We start from the raw sequence: 16,630 nt of genomic DNA, 5'->3' as shown, positions 1-16,630 counted from the left end.
TTTGGGATTTGAATTGGGGTTTAAACAGTTGGAATCAAACTACTTATTCAGCCAATAGCTTCAAACCCTAATTTAGGATTTACCAACTTAAAGAAAATGAAACTCCTTCAAATTCTACCACTTGTGATTAAAAATAGAGGAATTTTTTAGATTTAAAAGGTGAATTTCTTGGCATCAATAACACTAATTTTTTAAGCCGAATAACCACAAAAAAACTCACTTACAACCCTCTTATATGTATCAAAAAAAGATTTTTTTTTAGGAATTTCAACACTTGACTTGGAAGATCAACAAGAGGACTTAAATTGATGACTTTGAGAATAACAAAACAAATAAAAAGAAGTAACTTAACAACTTGGTTGAATAACAAGGTTTTGCTAAAAATATTTCAGCATATGGCTGCTTCAAACATTGATGGCGAATGTCCTCCTTTCATACTCTTTTGTATAACTTTAGAGGAGATTAACAAAACTCTAGAATCCCTACTATGATACCATGTTAGATTCTAGGGTTTTATACTTGCGGGGGGGGGGGGGGGGGGGGGGGGGGGTAGTCGACTATGAACTAGAAATGAAGTTAAGATTTTAATTCATCTTAAATGAATTTATTCAATTTCAACTCATCTTTGGGTTTTAGTGTAGACGAGTTCAAGTGTACTAGAAAATAAATTCTAGTGTTAGTTCCCCAAAATGAAAAATATGATATAAACAAGAGAATGAGTAACTTTTTATATTATACTTAAATAGAATGTATACCTAAACAAATAGTTAACCAAAATAAACATGGTTACTACACTTATAAATGATTTAATGTGTAATATTAAAATATATTAATAAACTAATTAATGAAAGACTATATTATATTACTTAATGATTATAGTTTATTATAAATTAATATAATAATTATGTGTGACTAGAATAAACTATAAAAAAAAATAAAAATAAAAAGTTAAAAATAATAGAAGAAAATATAGTAAATTAATTAATTAATTTTTAATAATATAAGATATATTTTAACAATAAAATCACTAATTTAATAGAGTAATAAATATATATATATATATATATATATATATATATATATTTATTTATTTATTTATTAATAACATGATATATATTTTTTCATATTATTAATTAATAATATATTGCTACAAAATTTAAGACCATTGGTTTAAGTAATTATAACAATGGGATAATTAAACCAAAATAATTATGTTATAAATAATAAAATATGGATAATGAAGTTATGATGTGGTTTAATTTTTCTGAACTTAGGAAAAATTAAACCAGCGTCGTCTTCATCACGGGGCCGACAACGGCGGGCCTAGCAATGGCGACGGAGGCGAAGCTCTGATGGTACACCGAGAGGAAGAAGAGAGGGAGACCGAGAGGCTCTGCGATGGAGCGGCGGCACGGCTTTGCGATGGCAGCTCTACAACAGAGGCCAAGAGAAAGAAGAGAGGGAGAAGATAGAGGGAAAAAATTCAAGGGAGGAAGGCCGAGAAGGGAGCGAAGACAAGAGGAAGATGAGAGGGGGCGAAAAAATTTTTTGGGAGAGCAAGGCCGAGGGAGAGGGAGAACAGAGGCAAATGAGGGAATTTTTTTTCCTTTAGGGGGAGGGAGAAACGCATTCTACGCATGATTCATGTGGATGATTCACAAAATAGGTATGAAAATGAAAGTGAAAAAGAACTTGAAACACTTAGTAATTATAATGTATGCCACTTTATCCTTTAATACAAGATGTGTCATTGGAGCTTCTTCAACATCACTATGTATAACCAAACAACACCTACAAATTAAAATCACATAGGTCTAATTACAAGACTTATGGTCAGCAAAATCTGAGTACAATACTTAGAACAACACTTGCCCACATAGGAACTTACAATAACACCTGTCAACACAGGGACTTATGGCAACAATAACACCTACCCGCATAGGAACTTACAGTAGACCGAGGAATAGCAACACAAGAAATAGAGGCAAGAGACTGACAACAAGATGGTAATAACCAATGAGTAGATAAAAAATGAGCAATGCGGTGAGAGGTAGAAGATCGATTGCAGGCCGTAGGTTCTCTCCAAAGATCAATTGGTTGGGTATCAAAATGGAGGACCAAAAATAGGAGGTGGAGAAGGAGAACTTACCTTAAAGGAATTTGGAGATTCCACAAGTGTAGTGTCAACCAATGCTTCAAAGGGCGGAGTAGGTACATCAATACGACCATGAGTGGCTGAGTCATCAATTGGCATAATAGGTTTAGGAAACTCATTGGCTATAGAAAAACCAGGTGGGGCACCAGTGGATGGATAAAAGGGCTGGTCCTTCAAGAATTTAACATCACTAGAAATAGATAGTTTCCGGAGAAATGAATTGTAACATACGTATCCTTTCTGAGTACGAGAGTACCCCAAAAATATGCATTTAGTTGCCCTGGGATCCAATTTAGTAGTATGGGAGAAAATATTATGAACAAAATAGGTATACCCAAAAACTCTCAAAGGAAGAGAGAACAACTTATCACCAGGAAAAAAATGAGAATATGGTGTCTGGTTCCCAAGCACTAAAGAAGGTAACCTTTTGGTAACATAACAGGTCATGAAGATGGCATGAGGCCAAAAGAAATGAAACACATGCATATGATGGAGGAAAGCACAAGCAACCTCAAGAAGGTGTCTATTTTTTCTTTTGTTGAAAGACATAAATAAGCTAGAATGGTATTAATGTAATATTCTTAGGGTGAATGACATACTTGTAATTTGTGTATCTTTTACATCTATAAATAAGGGTTGAGGGGGAGGGTTGAGGTAGCTTCCGCAACCCTTATTCTTCCCTCTCTTTTCTCCTCTACGTATTCATCTCTCTATATCTCTCTCATCCGACCTCACTTCTCTTTTCCTTCTTCTCTTCTCTCTTACACTCTCGTTGAAGATCTTAATAGTATGGAATCTTGAAATCAACATGGTATCAGAGGAGTGATTTTAGGATTCCAATTTTTGTTTTGGTACTCGAATAATGATTCATGAAGGAACTATTCGGCATGGTAGATATGCATGACAAAGATAAGTTTTTATCTTATTCTTGGATCTGAAGCAATTGATATTTCATGCTTCCCTTCAATACTATTTATTGCAACTAATTTGCGTCTTTTAATGATGATTTGTTACTGCTAATCTATTCGAATGCTATGCTCGGTATACTTGTTGGTATACTGCTGGAATGTTATGCTTGGAGAAGTCATTTTTTCCTCTTGAGTTGCTAGATGAAACCGACCTCTCTGCAATACCTTGGAGAAATTGATTCGTCGGTTTTTCTTATACATTGATACAAGGAAAACAATTTCCATCCAAGAAAGGAAAATTGATGCAAGAAATGAAAATGAAGATTGGTATATTGATTCCCTGTTCATCAATGTGAACGTAAACTCACAACACTGTCAATGGTATATTCGGATTGGTGAATATTGTTGGTTCACAGCACTGTAAATAAGCTAATGAGACTTTTGATTGACGTTGAGGTAAGCATCTATTGATTCTTACTCTATTGTTGTCGTCTAATGAGCTCCCGAGCACAGAATTACTGCTACAGATAATCATCATAGCAAGGCATAAACAATACTTTGCAGAGATTACACAACTCACAAATTCAATCCGCTTTATGTGAAAGTAGAAATTCCAACAAAAAGTAAGTCAAATCGACTAATATGCACCGGACCAGGGGCTCTTCTCCCATTCGGGCACTTCAGACTTCCTCAAATAGGACTCAGGAGCTCCCTTCGCGTCCATCATGGTGATCAGAGGAAAAGGATTCTTGAGAAAAATCTTTTTGTTGCAGACCGATTGACAAACTCGACAAAGCCATAGCCTCCTAGTGGTATTATGCTGATTCAGGTGGTATTTTGTTGGAAATTTTTGATAGGCATATCTCATGCTACATATTATCCGGTCGATTGGCATATACAACTATCGATTCCATACAACAAGGATTTTTTTCAGCTATTTATACCATGGATTGCATTAATTGGCTCGTCTCCACCCCACTATTTTCCGTTGATTGAAAGATAGCCTTCTGAACCGATTTTTTCTTTTCGTTTATGTTTCTGGCGTGAGAAATCAGCTGGCATATTCCCATAATTGATTGTTGCTGTTAAACCATGTTGTTGGCATAGATTGCTGGAAGATTGAACCGACTGCCTGCTCGACGATCTTATTTTGGATTGATATAGAATCGTCTGTAGGAATACTTTAAATAGAATTTGGAAACCATATATGAAATTCATAAACCAAAATTGTACCTCCTGACATGGCATCAACTTCTCGCGAACAGACCTTCTCGGCTAGTGTCTCCGGCGAACAGACCTTCTCGGCTAGTGTCTCTGGCGAACAGAACGTCTTGTCTATCACAGAGGTTTATCGATGGCAACGTTCAGGCATACCTCTGCTAGACCAGACCCTCTTTTATAGGCTCCTCTCCATCAAATGAGACCACTAAACGACCGGAAACCAAAAGGTCATAACCGCCGACCACCATCAGTGGAAAATCGTCTGACGAATGGGTCACTTAAGTGACGGTTCGTGAACCGTCTAGGTGACGGTTCGTGAACCGTCTTGCATCGTTGACATTGGGCTATCCACGAGATTGGCCTCGACAACAGAACCCAACCTCCGATTTATTTCTACATGGTTTATTTACGGAAGATTAGCTTAAAACACCTTGGAAAGCAGCTGGGTTGGTATCTATTACTCGATGTTTAGCTTGGAAAGTTTAGTTGGGATTCCTCTAGCTTGTCGTTCCACTGGCATCTATCCTCTCCGGCTTATTTCACTCTCAATACATCAAGATGACTCTGCCATGGGATTCATTTTTTGGAAGTTGCTGAGCTACGTGATTATCATTGACATAGATTTCTTGAAGAATTGCCACGCTATATGCTTGACATGTATCAAGATAGAGAAATAGAATTTTATTCCTCTACTGTTTTCAGAGTATCTCTCTGATATCTGAGATGCACAACCAGGGCATAACTTGGGTTGAGTTCAGTCGACATAACTCAAAGGTCTGCTTCAGGCCCGATCAACTTGATCAACTTGATCAACTCAGACTCACGAGTCAACTCAGTCACTTGGCTTCTTTACTCAGGCTTGATTGGTACCCTGAGATATTTTAGTTTTCATTAAAATGAAGCTCATTTCTACCAAAGAATTTGAACTATTTCAGATGATAAAGCATTTGATAAACAGACAGACCATTGTCAACAAGAATTCTCCTATTGTTGCTACTACTATACAAGGTATGGTCCCAACTACTTCTTGATTCTGGATTATTGATTTTGGTGCTTTTGAGCACTTGACAGGTAATGGTACTTCCCTAAATTCTATATCTCCTTGTTTACCTGAAATATTTGTTTCTATAGCTGATGGATACATGAGGTGGGGTCCATATTTGCTACACATACTCTTCATTTCAAGATGCCTTCTTTGTACTTGAGTTTCCCTTATATCTCTTATCTATTAGTCAACTTGCAAAAAAGGTTTAATTATTTCATTTCTCCTACGTCCTGTGTGCTTCAGATTTGAAGACAAAGCAGGTTATTGGTGGAGGCCATGAAAAAGGGGGGTTATACTTTATTGATTCACCAGCATTAATAACTACCACCAGTGCTCAACATACAACTCTTTGGTGGCACAATAGGCTAGGACGTCCATCTCTTTAGTCTCTCAAACAGATTATTTCTACCTTACAGTCTGTTTCAAGTCTCAATTGTGAAGACTGTCAAATGAGTAAACACTTGTGAAGTACTTATTCTCCTCATAGTGAAACCAAAAGTTTTGCCCCATTTTCTTTAGTTCACACTGATATATGGGGCCCTATGAACATTTCCAATGTTTCCCAGTCAAAGTACTTTGTTACATTTGTGGATGACTTATCTCGAGCAATGTAGTTGTTCCTCTTAAAAGATAGATCAGAAGTCTTACCTCTTTTTAAGTCCTTTTGTGCCATGGTGTCTACTCAATTCAATACTGCCCTAAAGATTATTTATTATGATAATGCCAAAGAACATCTGTCTATAGACTTCTAATCTTTTTTTAAAAAAAATGCATAATTCAACAAACCTCATGTGTCTATTCACCATAACAAAATGGTATTGCTGAAAGAAAAGGTAGACACCTTCTTGAGGTTACCCAAGCCTTACTTCATCATATGCATGTGCCTCACTTCTATTGGCCTCATGCCATCTTCACTGCCTGTTACCTTATTAACAGGTTACCCTCTTCTGTGTTGGGTAACAAGACTCCATATTCCCAGGGCAATTAAATGTATTTTTTTTGGGTACTCTCGGTCTTCAAAAGGTTATGTATGTTATAATCCATTTCTTAAAAAAATGTTCATTTCTAGTGATGTCACATTCTTTGAGGACCAACCTTTTTATCCCTCCACTGGTGCCCCACCTAGTTTTTTGCAGTTAATGATTTCCAAAAACCTATTGTGCCCATTGATGACTCTACACTTGATGGTTGTCTTGACACCCCCCCCTGATGCACTGGCCAACACTATACCTATGGAGTTTCCAATTCTTATGAGGTAAACTCTCTTTCTCCACCTCCTATATTTGGTCCTTCATTTGATAACCAACCCATTGCCTTTCAGAAAGAACCTCGGGCTTGCACCCAAGCTTCTACCTCTCACCCCATTGCTCAATTTTTATCTACCCATCGGTTGTCCCCATCTTGCTGTCAGTTTCTTGCCTCCATTTCTTCTGTTGCTATTCTTCACTCTTATTAGGAGGCCCTTTAGAATCTATGATGGAAATTAGCCATGGATGAAGAAATGATAACTCTTTACGAGAATCAAACATGGCCTTTTGTTTTGTTACCAACTAGAAAGAAGCTAGTAGGCTGTAAATAAGTCTTCAGTGTCAAACAAAATTTGGATGACACACTGGCCCACCTTAAAACCCGACTTGTGGCTAAAGGTTATACCTTGTGTTATAGGATTGATTATGAGGAAACTTTTTTCCCTATGGCCAAGCTCAACTCAATGCGTCTCTTATTATCTCTAGTTGCTAATTCTCGATGGTCTGTATTTCAGCTAGATATAAAAAATGTCTTCCTCAATGCTAATATTAGATAGGAAATTTATATGCAACAACCACCTGGATATGTGGTTAAAGGGGAGTTGGTGTGTCGTCTTACAAAATAATTATATGGTCTGAAACAATCTCCACAAGCCTGGTTTGACCAGTTTAGTCAAGATATGATTCATTTTGGATTCACAAGATGCTTTGTGGTCCATTATGTGTTTGTCAAGCATACTGACAAAGGAGTTGTGCTACTAACTGTATATGTGGAGGATATTAATTTAACAGGTTGTGACTTTGATAGCATCTATCAAGTAAAAAACATGATATGGAATGAGTTGAAGACGAAAGATTTGGAACTTCTGAAGTATTTTCTTGGTATTGAGGTTCTTCAGTCCAAATATGGTATTGTATTATCCCAACGATAATATATCCTTGCCTTGCTTGAAGAAACGGGAATGATAAGATGTCGTCCTACGATCACTCCCATGGAGACAAATACAGACTATGTGCTGGCTCGAGAGAAGAAGTTGATATTAGCAAGTACAAGAGGCTACTTGGCAAACTTATCTATCTCACTGTCACTAGACCAGATATTTCTTTGCTATTAGTATGGTTAGTCAATATATGCATAAACATTAGATGTCTAATTGGCAGGCATCAGACTGGATTCTTAGGTACATAAAAAAGGCACCAGGACAAAGGCTATTATATAAGTATCATGGCTATTTCAAAATTGAAAGCTTTGCCAATGCAGATTGGGCTAGATCACCAGATGATAAAAAATCTACTTCAAGATAGTATACTCTAGTTGGAGGCAACCTTGTTACATGGTGGAGTAAAAAATAAAATATGGTTGCAAGGTATAGTACAAAACCAGAATACAGAGCCATGACACATACAATAAGTGAGTTTCTACAGATTAAATCCCTTCTAGCCGAAGTAGGATTCCACAAAGAATGCCCTATAGAACTCTATTGTGATAATCAAGAAGTAATCCACTTTGCCACCAACCCAATGTTTCATGAGAGAACTAAGCATATCGAGTTGGACTGTCACTTTATGAAAGAAAAGCAAAAAGCATGAATAATAAGCCTCAAACATGGATCAACTCGTGGACAACTTGCTGATATGTTCACAAAGTCAATCAATTCCAGAATTCTCTCCACTACATGTACCAAGCTAGGATTATATGATGTTTTCTCAACACCAACTTGAGGGTGATTGTTGAAAGACATAAACAAGTTTGAGTGTCATTATTGCAATATTCTTAGGGTGAAGGGCATACTTATAATTTATGTATTTTTTTCATCTATAAATAAAAGTTAAGGGGGAGGGTTAAGGTAACTTCCACAACCCTTATTTTTCCTTCTCTTTTCTCCTCTACGTATTCATCTCTCTTTCTCTCTCATCTGACCTTACTTCTCTTTTCATTTTCTCTTATCTCCTACACTCTTGTTGAAGAACTTAACAGTATGCAATCCTGAAATCAATATTTTTTCAGCCACAAGATGTTTGGTGAATGATGCCTTTGTCCTAGAAAAAAGATTGAAAGTTTATAGACAGATATTTCTTGACATTATTGGAGTGAAGAATCTTTAAGGTAGTATTGAACTGGGTAGACAACATGTCAAAAAAAGACTTAAAAAGATGTAAGACTTTTGATTTCTCTTTTAATAAAAATAACCATGTAGACCAAGAGAAATCATTTACAAATATAATGAAATATTTTGACTGAGAAATATTTGAGATGTTCATAAGGTCCCATATATTAGTATGAACTAAAGAAAATGGGACAACACTTTTGGGTTCACTACGAGGAGAGTAGTACTCTGCTGGTATTTACTCACTTAATAATCTTCACAGTTGAGACTGGAAATGGAATGTAATGTGACAATAATCTATTTGAGAGACTAAAGAGATGAATGTCCTAATCTATTGTGCCATTGAAGAGTCGTATGTTGAACACTAGTGGTGGTTGTTAGTGCTGTTGAATCAAGATAGTAGAGCCCCCCCTCTATCATGGCCTCCACCAATAACTTACTTGGTCTCCAGATCCTGAATAACACAAGAAGTGGAAGAAAATGTGATGGAATAGTTAAATATTTTTGTGAGTTGACTAACCGATAAAAAGTTTAATGGAAACTCAAGAACAAGTAGGACATCTTTTAAATTAAGAGTAAGTGTAGCAAATGTGGACTTCACCACGTACCTTGGTTTGGGATCCATCCTCTATAGAAACAAATTTGTCAGGTAAACAAAGAGATATAGAAGTTAGGAGGATACCATTACCTACCAAGTGCTCAGAGGACCCAAAGTCAATGATCCAGGATGGAGAAGTAGTTGAAACCATACCAGTTATAGGAGTAGGAATAGGAGAAATCTTGTTGGCCAAGTTTTTTTGTATAAGCCATTCGACACTTTATCTTCTGAAGTAGTGCAAATTCATCTGTAGAGACAGTCTTCTAGCCTCTGGTGTTCTTAAGAGCTATCGTTGTGCAAACTGACAACAGTCAATGAGTAATAATTCAGGATAATCAATTTGAGGAATTTTGTCTTCAACACAAATGTCTCGATTAAAGAGACCCAATATGCAGCAACAAGGGTATGAGACACAATTACAACTTCGATAAGGAGTGAGTCAAGCCAAGTTAAGATCCCAAGTTAGCCTAGTCGAGGGACCGAGTTGAGAATGAGTCAGCCCAAGCTAAAAGACTTGAGTCACACGAGTTAAGCCAAAAATCTTGTAATTGGCAAACCAGGCAGATATGGAATTATTTTGACAAGCCAGTACCGTCAAGACAGACTGCTAAAATGTCTACTACTAAAAAAAAGATACTGAGATACCCAGACAGTAAGCCACTGGCAATGAAGGCAACTTACAGAAAATTATCAAAATGTTGTCAAGATTACAGCAGATTACAAAAAATACGAAACAAAGGCAACTTACAACAGATTATCAAAATGTTGTCAAGATTACAACAGGTATCACACCCCCTGCCGAGAGTGAAGAAGAAACAAAAACATAAGATATTTACAATAATGCCACTTAAACATGTCTATGTCTTTCAACATAGATCATGGGGTTGAGTCCTTTACTCTGGGGTCAAATGCCTTTACTCCAACAACTCTTTTCAGGCTCGATTTCACCTTTTGTTTCACTATAGGGGTCAATTACTGTGTGTCCCTATGCCTTGGTTCCTCCTGTAAGAGTTGACTCCTTAATTAAATCCAAACTTCTTGTAAATCGGATTCGACTCCTTGTAGCTTGCACTTTAGTGTATGGATTTTGGCTCCTATTGGAAGATGGGCCCAAACCCACATGACCAAGGAAGACCCACACATCCAAGTATGTTAGAAGATGGGTTCAAGCCCATAAGACCAAGGAAGGCCCACACATCCAATGGATGTGGAAGATGGGCTCAAAGCCCACATATCAAGGAGAAGGTCCATAGGCCCACCTAGTGGCATGATGGTAAATAAAGAGTCATCTCATAGAGATGACATTGATGTAATTAGTTTAAGTTCCATGGGTATTATTATAATATTATAATATTATAATTTTATCAATCTATAAATTGAGTTTCAGGGGGAGGGTTAGGACACAAGTCTATAACTTCTTCTTCCTCCTGTTTTCTCCCAATGGGTGTTTTTTTTTCTCCATGAGCTAAATCCATGGAGTCTTGAAAATCAACAACTCCTTCTAATGTGTAACTTGAGACATTCTTTGGAGATTCAAATACCCTGAGCTTGTGTATTTGGCTACTTGTGTATGTGCTTGACTCTATATGGGTGTGTACGACTCCATATGACTATGTACTCCACTCCTCTTCTTTTCAGTTGTTGCTTGTAGAGACCTTTTGAGCTTCCTTTTCAATAGTTGCTAACTATATTTAGCTCCAAAGACATGTGATCGAGTCCATTCATTATGTGCTTGACTCCATCAACTTTTTAGTTGTTGCTTGTAATGACTTTTAAACATCTTTTTGAATAGTTTCTTACTGAGGGATATGTGTTCGACTCTATTCATCATGTACTTAACTCCATCAACTTTTCAACCATACTTGTAACAAAATTTTGATCTTCTTTTTATCAATTGCTAACTGTGTTTAGCTCCAGGGACATGTGCTCAACTCCATCAACTTTTGATCGAGTTAGACAATGCAATTTTAAATGTTGTGACATTGTAAAGCTTACTCCATACGAATATGTTCTTGACTCCTCTTCTTTTTAGTTGTTGCTTGTAGTGACCTTTTGAACTTCTTTTTCAATAGCTGCTAACTGTATGTACCTCCAAGGACATGTGATCAAGTGCTTGACTCCATCAACTTTATAGTTGTTGCTTGTAACAACTTTTGAACTTCTTTTTCAACAATTGCTTACTATATTCAGCTCCAAGGACATGTGTTTGACTATGTTCATCATGTGTTCAACTCCATTAACTTTTCAACCATACATGTAACAATATTTTGAACTTCTTGTTATTAGTTGTTGACTTTGTTCAACTCCAGGGACATGTGCTCGACTCCATCAAATTTTAATCGAGTTAGACAATGTAATTTTGAATGTTGTGACATTCTAAAGTTTCATGTACTTGACTACTTTCTTGTGGAGTTGACTCCTTTTGAGGAATTCAAACTTTGTGCATACTTAGAACTAAAAACATTAATAGCTTATGTTTGTTATCATCAAAATATTGGTTTATGGAGAAGGCTTTGAGACTCTTATGATGTATTTCAGGTCATGTATTCTACAAAGCATGGAGACAATCTAAATGACTATTTTGCTCGGTTCAGGGGATTCTTGCAAGCATGGAAGTTAGTTCAGATACTCTAGTCATGAGAGATAGAGAGTGGAGATGGTTGGGCTATATTCCCTAGTCAATTTACATCCATACCTCAATGTAGCTAAGACATAAATCTTGAATATAGATGGGCTTCATACCCCTCTTTCTCATTATTGAAAGAACCAATGTACATGGACTAACAAATTTGAAAGAAAACAACATATAAGGAGGTGATTCAATTAAAATAAGTACTTTTTTTTCTTCTAGTTATTGAGTAATGTTGATCAGTAGTTCAAACTTCCCACGTGAGTCGGCATTAAGTCCAAATAGTGAGGACCTCCGAATAGAGAGAGGAAAATCACCTTTGTAGGTGATATTTTCATGCTCCCCCCTCTTGTACAAAGGTTCAAAGTGTACGGACCTGAACCGACTCGAGTCTAAATCACATCCAAATAACTTGATGGCCAAGGCTCGTGACTCTTTATACATTTATAAGAGGCCTGCGTGTTAACACAACCATGTATCAATTCTTCCCTTCTTCCCCGTCAAGAGTTTAAGATCTGAAGCAAATTTTTCGACTGAGCTCCCTCTCCAAGTGCACGACTAATTAGAAGTGCTGCTTCTCATTGAAGGCGCCCATATGTCTGCGCCATTGTTGTGACCTAATTTCACCATCCCTTCGACAGGCACCAAGCACAAGCCTCTGCTCCTCAAGCTGTAGCAGACCGCTTCCTGCAAAAATGCAATGACAGTTTAAGAATTTGTTAGCCCAAACAGAGGTGAGGTCAGGATTTGTTGTCACCTGCAACTTCCCGGTCGTCCTGCTTTGCTGCAGATAAGGAGCACTCAGTGCCTAACACGGTGAGAAGGTCAGATTCAATCGGTTCATGAGGGAAATGGAGGAAGCTTCGAAGTTGACAGTAAAGTAAAAAGCGACAGCAGTGCGATATTGGAAATTGGGAGATTCTGACCTGAACTTGATCTTGAAGGAATTTGATGTATCCTGCTGCTTCCTGAAGAACGGAGGCTGTGTCTGTCTGCAATAGATCTCTTCGTTTCAGAGGAGAATGAAATTTGAAAAAATAAAATAAAATGCGATATTGACGTTGAATCTAAAGACCGGTGCTGCTAACTACCTTTCCAAATGGTGAAACAAGCTGTTGGAGTGCTGCGACTTTTTCGCCAATCTTCTCCTTCCTCTCCTGCATCAGTTAGAACTCAGAACGGAACAAGACGTGCGGATTTTCAGTTCATCTTGCTAATGAAAAAAAAAAAAAAAAAAAGATAAAAGTAAATTGAGGCCCTCCATGGTGATCATGGCTTCATACGAGATTAGACGAAACTTTAAGCGTTTGAGAGAGTTGAAAAAGTGAGCAAAAGGTGCGGCATACTGGATGGGACGAATCGTTGGGCGTTCGAGTGAAAGAGAGTTGAAAAGTGAGACTCACCCTGGCGGAGATGGAACCGTCGGCCTTGTGTCTCTTCACAGAAGCTGCGCAAAAGGGAGTGCCCAGATCGATGGTTCCGAGTCTTCTCTTCAATTCCGTCATCTCCCACCTACCGCTCTTCCCTGCGTTCACAGACCAGAGCAACTAAAGTTCCGTTGCAACATTTGCAGAAAACAGATACGGATTGGCCCACATCCAGAACGATAAATGCATGCCCCTGGATCGCCTACTTCCTACACCAAAAGAATCCTAAGAAATCTTGACAGCGGACCCATTTGGGCCTTTCGTCGTATAGCAAACGTAATGAGAATTGACTGCTGCGAATTCTCTCAGAAGATTTGTCACCAAAAACAGCTACAGTATGTACTTCTGCAATTCCGTGAGTAATTCACATTTTTCACAGTAACTTGTCCCAAATCCCAAGACCGAACAGTTTTCACTTTGAACGAATCTGAAACTACCCCGAGTAACTAGTAGTCATTCAAATAAAGCCTTCCATTCATGATCACGGACGCTCCGTTTCATTTTCGCGTCCAATCATCTGAAAATTCCATGTACTGGAATAGAACAAGACAAACAATTGGCAGAACGATTGGACGAGGTGAAGCTTCTACGCAAGTTCATGATTCATCATCCGGCAAGCAATCCAAAGTCCAAAGTAGCTCCAATCCGACATAACAAAAATACTCTAACTGAAAAACATGAAATTTTCAAAGCAATAACGATTTATTCGATTCTACACTCACCGGAAAACTCCCCTCCGCATTGCACGACAATTACTCCCTGTACGGGAACTGCCGCCGCAGTACTACGACTCTGCAACAACGAATACAACTCAGTGGAAGCTGCGATAACTGAGCTCAAATTTCTGGAACTGAAAAAATGACATTCAGGACAGTTTCTGCATTAAAAGAGTCCTCCGCTGCAGTCCAACCGCGATCAACGGGAAATCTGTCTGAAAGATTAGGAAAACACAGGACCAGCTTGAGAAAGAGAGAGGTCGAGCGGTTTTTTTAAAAGACTCTCTTGACAGCTCATGTCCAGCCGTGACCTAACTTTTGTTAAACTAACCTAACCGCGGTTACCCACGTCACTCCCCTTCGCCCCGGCTTGGATCGGCTAATGACACAATTACCATATCACCCTCGTACGACTATTTTGTTCACATCGAAGATAACAAAACTACGGCGGCGGCTTCCCGTGCCACGTGTACGACCGCGTGGCTGATTAGGCGAGACATCGCTGTCGAGTAGTTTGGGCGTTCAGGTAAGCAGCTTCTGAAAGTGGGCCCAACCTTGTCTGCAACTGGCCCCCACATAGTATAGTCTCGTAGGACCCACTTCTGTGCCAAAGTCCACGAGAGAGCTATGTGGACCCCACGCGCTTCTTGTTGTCAGCACCTAGCGTCGTACTTACTCCCTAATACCAAATCACCCATGAACATACTATAAAAGGACATCTAAGTCCCCCATTCTAAGATTGAGACTTTTCTGTAGTCTCATCGATGTCAAAATGGATCACGGAGTGATTGGGTGGAGGCTAATTGCGAATAGACTTGGACGCGGCGGACATCACGGCGGGGAAAACGGGCGGGTGTCTCGACCTCAACGAGAAGACTAAGTTCCGCAAATCTCGTGACTTGCGGACCAAACCCATCCGTGGGCCAATAAATAACTCGCGACATCCGGCGTCGATCATGGTCCACCCAATGTTCGACATTCTTCACGCGATTAATTTCTAAAAAAAAAAAAAAAATTCTTGTGCCGTGACAATGACAAGATTCATGTATGTTGTTTCGTTAGTGTGAAGCTTCTTATGAAATTGAAAATATAGCTTGATTAAATATGAAAATGATCATGATTCATGACACGAATCTTCCTACCTTGTCTTTTAGGAACTGCGTTACGTTAATGCAGCCAAGATGGTATAGCTTGCTTTATTCATTAGTTTTTTCAGTTTGAGACAACTTAATGTTCCCACTTATTATAACCTGCTTTTCTTTCCTCCCTTTCTTCTTGAGTTTTTTAACATATTTATAAAACTAAAATAGCTATTCATTACTTCTTTGCTTGTAGTTTTACAAATAATTTACACATAATGCATGCTTCTTCTATATTTAATTGAAGTGTGACCACTTGTAGTAGGTCCCAACCCCCACTAGAGTCCTACTTGGATCCTAATCTGGAAAGGAGTCCCAATATGGGAAAGAGTTCTAATTAGGAAGGAGTTCTATTCTTGGAAGAGTAATAAATTGGGGGAAGTCTTCTAATTGGGTATCCCCCGCTAAATATAACTCTTTAGGCTATTTAATGCCCTTGGCCATTTTATCATCACTTATTCATCCTGTAATCACCTTAGTGATAGTGAAACTGGTGTGATCCCTTGGCGGTTCAATCCCCAATAATTGGTATTAGAGCGGGGTTCTGCGTTGTAGAAGTGATCGTACGTGACAGGAGAGAAGCCAAGAGGTGTGTCACTGGGTTCTACGCATGTTGTCGAAACTGTAGGAGTACACAAGATTTTGTCACCAAAAAATGGAACGACACCAGAATTCGTTGTAGAAGACATTTCAGACGACGAAAGATTCAAAGTTCAAAAGTTTATGGGCTAGAATTGTGGATTTTGGTGAATGCAAATTGAAGATTGTTTTTATTAGAAGGATTTGCATCTTCCTATTTTTGGTGAGCAACCAAATGAGATGTCAACGGAATAGTATAACTTGCACTATACTATTCAACCCCCAATAATTGGTATCAAAGCGGGGTTCTGCACCGTGGAAGTGATCGTACATGACAAGAGAGGAGCCAAGAGGTGTGTCACTAGGCTCTACGCATGTCGTCGAAACTATAGGAGTACACAAGATTTTGTTACCGAAAATTGGAACGACACCAGAATTCGTTGTCAAAGACATTTCAGATGACAAAAGATTCAAAGTTCAGAAGTTTATGGGCTAGAATTGTGGATTTTAGTGAATGCAAATTGAATATTGTTTGTACTAGAAGGATTTGCATCTTCTTATTTTTGGTGAGCAACCAAATGAGATGTCAACGGAATTGTGGAACTTGCACTATACAATCCAATTCCCAACAATTAGTATCAGAGCGGGGTTCTGCACCGTGGAAGTGATGGTATGTGACAAGAGATGAGCCAAGAGGTGTGTCACTGGGTTCTGCGCATGTCGCTGAAACTGTAGGAGTTCACAAGATTCCGTCACCAAAAATTGGAACGACGCCAAAATTCATAGTCGAAGACATTTCAGACGACGAAAAATTCAAAGTTCAGAAGTTTATGGGCTAGAATTGTGGATTTTGGTGAA

The 16,630-nt window shown here is 38.3% G+C and overlaps 1 protein-coding gene across 1 annotated transcript; it reads right to left on the bottom strand.

The window, feature by feature from the left end:
- Window positions 1-1,747: 1,747 nt before the first annotated feature.
- On the bottom strand, window positions 1,748-14,302 carry LOC137945776 (uncharacterized). The gene is made up of 9 exons (XM_068791799.1): window positions 14,211-14,302; window positions 14,061-14,130; window positions 13,315-13,436; window positions 13,003-13,068; window positions 12,669-12,903; window positions 12,529-12,598; window positions 2,150-2,345; window positions 1,935-1,992; window positions 1,748-1,791 (listed from the first exon to the last, which is right to left on the bottom strand). The coding sequence occupies exons 3-9, from the start codon at window positions 13,414-13,416 to the stop codon at window positions 1,748-1,750; spliced, it is 771 nt and encodes a 256-aa protein (XP_068647900.1). The 5' UTR covers window positions 13,417-13,436; window positions 14,061-14,130; window positions 14,211-14,302.
- Window positions 14,303-16,630: the final 2,328 nt, after the last annotated feature.

Source organism: Aristolochia californica, unplaced genomic scaffold (assembly GCF_029961685.1).
Source record: "Aristolochia californica isolate CCGP_79_NKW_82.1479 unplaced genomic scaffold, dmAriCali1.0.hap1 SCAF_1, whole genome shotgun sequence".
NCBI classification, from domain to species: domain Eukaryota; kingdom Viridiplantae; phylum Streptophyta; class Magnoliopsida; order Piperales; family Aristolochiaceae; genus Aristolochia; species Aristolochia californica.
This window is presented reverse-complemented; position numbering and strand designations above follow the sequence as displayed.